Consider the following 7,604-nt stretch of genomic DNA (forward strand, 5'->3'; position numbering starts at 1 on the left):
AAGTCTATTGCCACGTGTTGGGGCAAGATGGCTGCCAACATCTGCAAGGATTCGGGCTTCTTGGGTTCCTCTCTTCCTAGGGTTCCATTTCTCAGCTGCTGTCCTCTCTCTACAAGGCCAGCTGTAGACCATCAGGCAAATGGCTCTGCCTCTCTGCCCTAGGCCTCTACCATGTCTAATCGCCATCTTTATTCCTTTGTATTCTTCTCCTGTGTGCTCACTTCCTGGGCTCCTGTTCAAAATGCCCAATCCCAGTCTTGATACTGCCAAGTCATCTTGGTAAAAGTTCTCTGCATTCTGCTGTTGCTGATGGACTAGGAGCAGCATCAACATCACCTGGATGCTTCTTAGAAAATTCATAAAGCTGAAGAAATCTGCATTGTAACAACATTCTCCAGGTGATTCTTATGCATTATAAAGTTGAAGAAATACTGGTTTAGATTACTTATATATTTTTAAAAAATTAATTAGTTACATTGGGATCATCTGGGAAATTATCCACTAGTTAAAAATTCAGATTCCAGGATCCCAAGTCTAAGCTCTCTATATCAAAAACCTGTTTTATTTTTTTATCCTGATTGTATTGTGTAATGGGTTTTTTAAAAGGTAAGTATTCAGCAGCCCTCATAGATATGCAAACCTGAAAGGGTTGATAAAATTTAGTTAAAAGAAGATGTTTTTGGACTTTTTCATTATTTTTATCTAATTTTTTTCCATTTTTGTGTCATTTTTAGCCATTTAAAAAAAAAATTTTCTCCTTTTCTCCTCTCTTACTGGTATTCCATTACATGCATGATATACTTTAAGGTGTTCCACATTTCTCTGAGACTGTTCATTTTTCATCATCCTCTTTTCTCTGTTCAGTTGCATAATCTCTGTTGATCTGTGGTCAAGTTCACAGATCCTTTCTTTTGCCAGTTCAAACTCTCTTGAGTCCCTCAAATGAATTTTTTCGTTTCAATTATTATACTTTTCAACTCCAGAATTTTCACTTGGTTCTTTTTAATCATTTCTATCTCTTTATTGATGTTCTGTATTTGATGAGATATTATCATAGCTTCCTTCTTTAAGCATGGTTTCCTTTAGTCCTTTAAGTGTATTTATAATGATTGTTTCAAAGTTGTTGTCTATTAGATACCTGGATTCTCTCACAACCAGTTTTTGTTGCATGCTTTTTTTGCTATGGATTGGTCACTTTCTTGTTTCTTTGCTTGTCTCATAATTTTTTCATTAAAAACTGGACATTTTAGTTAATATAGCAACTCTGGGTGCTAATTCCCCTCCTTCCTCTTTGGGGTTTGTTTTAATTATTGTTTGCTTGTTTAATTATGTAGCAAAACTATTTTGCAGAAATCTGTTTCCCCCTGTGTGAAGCTTTTGGTGTCTCTCCTCAGAGGTCTCTGCCTTGGGCATGTGCATAGGCACCTTGGGATTACTGGTTTTATCAAGGCTGTCTTTGATTTTCTCATTCCTTGATATCTCTGCTTTGTATGCTATCACATCCACTGTTTGGGAGCCAATAATTACCAGCTGATCTCTCTATTGTTTTCACCAATGCCCTGGGGCATAAATTAGTCTGATCCAATTTAATTTGGGAAAGGTAATTTTTCTTTCTTTCTTTTTTTTTTAATTATTTATTTCTCTCCCATTCTCCTCCATTATCTGCTCTCTGTGTCCATTCACTATGTGTTCTTCTGTGTCCACTTGCATTCTTGTCATGCGGCACCAGGAAACTGTGTTGCTTTTTTTGTTGCATCATCTTGCTACCTCAGCTCTCCATGTGTGTGGCGCCACTCCTGGGTGGGTTGCATTTTTTTTTTCACGTAGGGCGGCTCTCCTTGCGGGGCACACTCCTACATGGGGGACACCTCTGTGTGGCATGGCACTCCTTGAGCGTGGCAGCACTGCGCGTGAGCCAGCTCACCACACGTGTCAGGAGGCCCTGGGTATCGAACCCTGGACTCTCTATATGGTAGGTGGACACTCTATCAGTTGAACCGCAACCACTTCCCCAGAGGTAGTTTATGAACCTGTTTTTGAAGTTTGTTGTGACTCCAGGAAAGCTCTCAACTCTTTCCCTGATTTCTCTCAGATGAACTAGCTACCCTGTGGTTTATCTTGTTGCTCTTAATTAAGAGGATCTCTTAATTTCAAGATCTCTCTTAGGCTTAAGCCATCCTATAGTCTAGTTCAGGACCCCAAGGGGTCTGTGAAAAGATTTCAGGGGGTCGATGAGCTTGAATTGAAAATTCAAAGTAACATTATTCTTGTGGTGACTTGTTGGTGCGGGTGCATCATAAAACTATCTGCTGCTACATTCTGGGAAGGGGTCCTTGGTTTTCACCTGACTGGCAAAGGGGTCCATGGAACAAAAAAGGTTAAGAGCCCCTGCTCTAGTTTAATAAAATCAGTTCCTTTGAGGAAAGCTTCATAGCTCTCTTTTCTTATGGACTGCTTCTTCTCCTGGGCAAAATCTCTGAGATGATGCGTGGCTGGGCAGTATCCTCTAATCATCTTAGTTTACCTCTCTTAGCATTGATCCTCTCCTAGCATTGATTCTCTGCCCTACAGTTGAGTTGGGGTGAGGTGATTGCAATTGCAGGGACAGTGGGGCTCTGGGGTTGAGCCTACATACTTGAATTGGGGGCTGGGTAGAAGAAGGGAGCCCCTAAACTCTTAACTACACTCACTGGGAGGGAGTGCTCTGTTCTTGGTGGTACCTTAATGGAGTGAAGTTTCTGTCAAGTGAACTGGGGATGGGGGAGGAAGGGTCATGTCTCAAGTGACAGACTCACTGTTCTAAACAAGTTTTACTGGATTTTCTTGAAGAAATGTTTCTTCATTTGCTGTATGCCCTTAGGACAATTTCCAGAATTCTAAATGTTGATTTTTAAAAATTTTGTTTTCATCCGTTTTTTTTCCTTTGTTTTGTTTGTGTGTGTGTATGTTTTCTTGTTTTGTTTTGTCTTGTTTCTTTTAGTTTTCATCAGTTTTGATTGTTTCCTGGGGAGTTTCATACAGAGCTCCTCACATTTCTATCCTGGAAATCTATATATATTCTTGAAATTGATATCATTTTGATGAAGTATGCTTTAGTCCCACATTTCATCAGTAGTTTGCTGAATTTAAAATGATAGAATTAACATCATTTCCCCCATTTTGAAGGTGTTTGCCCCACTACCTTCTGGTGTGCCTGTGAGACTGTTCAACAAGATTAGCCATTCTGAGTCTATTTTTTCTCTCTGGAAGCCCTTATCGTCTTCTTTTAATATCCAGTGTTCTAAAATTGAGCTACAGTGAGCACTGAAGATCCTTTCTTATATTTTTTTTGTTTGTTTTTAGGAGGTACTGGAGATTGAACCCAGGACTGCTTATACATGGGTAGCAGGTGCTCAACCATTGTGCTACATCTGCTCCCCAATGAGTGTTGATTTTTTTAGTTTTTTTAGGAGGTATGAGAGATCGAACTTGGGACCTTGTTAATGGGAAGCGGGTGCTCAACCACTTGAGCTACCTCTGCTCCTCCTTTTCATATATTGTGCTAAACATGCAAAATGATCCTTACGTTTAGGTTGTCTTTCCTTAGTTCTCAGTTCTGGACCTCTTATTATGTATTAGATGTTTGATCTCCTAAATCTTCTGCTTATTTTTTATTTCCTATTGTTGATCTCTGTCTTTTTATTCTACCATTTTGGAGGATTATCTGAATTTTGTTTTCTAAACCATTCTATTGAATTTATTTTAGTAATCATATTTTCATTTCCACAAGCATTTTTTAATAGTATCTTGTTGTTTCATGAATGCAGTCTTTTTATCTATCCCCCCCCCCATAATAGGGTGGGTTTTTTTTGTAGTTAATGTTTGTTTTGTTTTTTATAAAATCCCTATTTTCTTCTGCACCAGTTTTATAAAATGCATCATTAAAAAGCTGATTGGAATCTCAGGGTGCATGGCCAGAGTCGTCAACAGCTGAACTTCACTTTAGGGAAGGTCCTGAGATGTCAGTATCTGTATTTTCTTGGGTCTTTTGTTCAGGTGCTTTAGAAAAGAATCCTCCAAACTCTTACCTAAAGAATGATACACTAGGTCTTTGGTGTTCTGTGAGGTCTGAAGAGATCCTGAGTCTCACTGTTCAGTATGAAGTATTTGATGTGTTGTCTCAGAAGGGAGCAGATAAATCAACCCACTATATTTAACCTGAAGTCATGACAATGTGATACCTCCATTTTTAACAAGATTGGGGTTCTTTTAATTCTTACATACACTAAAATTTCAGAACCACTGTTCAGAGTTATTCTGGTTCAAGAGCAAATGTTATTCTTTTTACCCAGTAAAGGAGACAAGAGAGACAATTAGGGAAGGTTTTTAAAGTGTGCTGATGGACAACTTATATTGCTGTGAATCAGTAACATTTCCTTCTTAATGATAGTATCATAACTAGGATTGAGAATGCTTCATGCTATATATTTTGGTCTAATTTCTCTTTTGGTCTTAATTTTTAAAACTTTTTAAAAAATCTCTATTTTCAGCTCAGATTTCTTTTATCCAAGATATCGGAAGGCTTCCTCTCAAGAGACACTTTGGAAGGTAATCTGTTTGTCTTAATTTTCAAATGTACACTGAATATATTATGTATTTATACAGTATATAATCAGTAAATGTTATCTGTAAAATCCAAGAAATATATGTTTTACCCAATGTTAAAAGACCATACAATTGTTTTGTATAGCTTTGTTTTATTATTAAATACAACAGCATATTTTCACCCATTCACAATGGAATGTATCAGACCAAACAGAATCATGAAATCACAAGAGGAGAGTGATCTTTAAAATCCTCTAGATCAACAAGTCTTGCAAATCTAGAAACCCTTTTTCAAAAGCTTTCCTGCCAAAAAGGGTTCTTAGCCTATGCTTGAAGACTTCTTATGACCAGGAATTACCTCAAAAGATTTTTAAAAATTTCCTTATCATAGAAAATTCAGATAAGCAAAAATAAATAAATATACATGTATCATGCATTTATGTGTATCTACATGTTTGTCTGTACACTGATATATTGCAAAATGGCTTCATGGCTTCTTGGCTAAGATCAATTGTTGACACACAGCCTATTTTCAGTTCTGCTTAGCTCCTTTGTAAGGTCAAATTAAGACTCAGGCATTTAAAAAAAAACGCTTACTGGTTGTAAGAACAAAAGTAAATGATAAAAATGACACCTATTGGCCCCAACTACAAAACTTTTTGCTGCTTGTTTTTGTGTTTTTTTCCTTCCACTCTAATAGATTCAATTTAAAGCCTTTGTAATGTTAATGGCTCTTTCTGGATTATGGTTTACTATGTAGAGCCCATCTTTCCTATTAAAGGAAGACAATGAGCAATATAGATAAATCTTAAAGCATTATCCCACTGGGATGTGATCAGTACTCAGACCTTTATAAATTTTGCTTCCTTCCTCCCGTCTTTTTGAATCAAAAAGCAGAACCAACTCTTGTCCTTGGCTCCTTTACATTTAAGAGCAGGACATCAAAATCAAGGGAGGACAGCATCTTCTATTGTCTTTACTTCCTCCTAAAATGCAATTAGAAGAGGTGACCAGGTGTAGCTTAGAGGTTGAGTGCCTGCTTTGCATGTATGAGGTACTGGGTTCAATCCCCAGTACCTCCTTTTTAAAAAAATGCAGTTAGAAGAAAGGGAGTCTGTTATTATTGATTCAACTACTTGATCTGACTTAGAAGCCAGGATTTGTCAGCACTACATATCATAATGACTGGTATTATAATATTTAATTTATGTCAGTCATATTTAACATTATCTTTGATTCATAGTGGTAATATTTAATAGCTCTGTAGTTTTGTTATTCAAGCTACACTTTATTTTTGTACATTTAGCTTGTTTCCAATGTTATCACAACCTTGTAACTAAGTCATTATGCACATCAAATACTATTTACTTAGGATGAAGTCCTGGAAACAAAATTGTTGAATGAGTAGGTATTTTTTGATACTTTTGCTGGGTATTGCCGGATTGCTTCCTAAAATATGAGTATGTTCTTTTACACTAACCCTTGCCAACACTGAATTTTATTTTATTTTTTTCTTTAATAAAGAAGTTGTGGGTCTACAAAACAATTATGCATAAAATACAAGAGTCCCATATACCACCCCACTGCCAACACCTTGTATTTGTTACAAGGATTTTATAATATTAAAAATATCTTGGCCAGTTTAGAAGATGAAAATAATATTTATTATTTTAATTTGCATTCTTAAAATTACAAATTATGTTCAGCAATTTATTAACCACTAGTATTTCTTTTGCAAGTTGCCCATTCATGTTCTGTGCCCATTTTCCTATTATATTTTCTTTTTAGTGTGTAATAGCTCTTTATTTTATGTTAATTAATTCTTTTGTATTGTTGTTAGAATTTATTCAGTTTGTCATTTACCTTGTGGGTTTGTTTATATTGTTAAGCTAAAGAGCCTGGCTAGATAGTGAGCTCAATGAATAGAAATTAAAAATGGCTTTGTAATCATCACTCGCATGGCATAGTTGAAAGGCATATCTCCTCGTTGGGTTATTATTAATGCCTTCATTATGGACCTGACAGATTGAAAATGGAAGCCCTGGCTGACAGGGAGCATGCAGTGATCGACCCCGACAGTGGAGATGAAGCCCAGCTTAAAGGAGGGCAGCCTGAAGAGGAAGCTCCAGGGGAACCCACTCAGACTGCTCAACCCGAAGCCTGGTCTTTTCCTCTGAGCCAGAATAGTGGGAGTGAACTGCCTGCCAGCCAACCTCAGCCCTTTTCAGCCCAGGGAGATGTGGAAGAAGACATAATAATAGAGGACTATGAGAGTGATGAGACATAGAAACCAGCCTGCCAGTCAGATTGCTACTTGACAGATTTATTTACTTAGTGGTACTTGAACAAAGTTAAACACTTTCCAGGTGAATTACAAATTATTACTTCTCCACTCTTGTAGTATTTCATCGCAAGGAACTGACTCTTCTGTCATTTTGAAGTAAATGGAAGATTAAGCCTTCAAGTAATCTTTTTTTTTTCCTCTAGTATTTATTTAGTTTTGTGACAGGTGTGCAGAAAAGATGTCAGTGTGTATGAAGTATGTTTGAATATGCCAAATATAAGAAAATGTGAAGGAATAATTCAAAATATGAAAGCTTTATGTAAGGGTTGTAAATATGAATTATAAAGCCGTTCAGGCTGCAAATATGAGTGTAAATAAACTCTGTGCCTTATTTACAATTTTCCATGGTCTCTGACTTCTGAGATACCCTTTTATGTGTTGTACAGTGGACTATTTTAGAAAGTTTTTGTGAAGTATTTACATAATTTTATATCAAATTAAAGTGTTGGATTTCATTTCTTTTCTCCTATCTTTTTAACATTTTCTAACATGAACTGTTTGCCATTTTTAGTTAGAGTACACAGCTCTTCTTCATCCAAACTTTTCAAAAGAAAGAATGGCAGTCCTGTGATGAGAACTCTCCAGAGGGGTTAATCATACCCTTAAGGACCTTCCCAAAGCTCGCCCTTTGTGTGGGACCCTGCCTGGAATCTCTGCTTTACTGCGGGCGGGGCAC

The 7,604-nt window shown here is 36.9% G+C and overlaps 1 protein-coding gene across 10 annotated transcripts in view; it reads left to right on the plus strand.

The window, feature by feature from the left end:
* Positions 1-7,383, plus strand: part of RAD17 (RAD17 checkpoint clamp loader component) — a 31,471-nt gene extending 24,088 nt beyond the window's left edge. For all 10 annotated transcript variants that reach the window (XM_058309661.2, XM_071208428.1, XM_071208410.1 and 7 more), the window contains 2 exons: positions 4,530-4,587; positions 6,610-7,383. In XM_058309661.2, coding sequence (XP_058165644.1) covers positions 4,530-4,587; positions 6,610-6,871 — 320 coding nt within the window. In that variant the 3' untranslated portion in view covers positions 6,872-7,383. The remainder of the gene's footprint in view (positions 1-4,529; positions 4,588-6,609) is intronic.
* Positions 7,384-7,604: the final 221 nt, after the last annotated feature.

This window comes from Dasypus novemcinctus, chromosome 2 (genome assembly GCF_030445035.2).
Source record: "Dasypus novemcinctus isolate mDasNov1 chromosome 2, mDasNov1.1.hap2, whole genome shotgun sequence".
Lineage (NCBI taxonomy): Eukaryota > Metazoa > Chordata > Mammalia > Cingulata > Dasypodidae > Dasypus > Dasypus novemcinctus.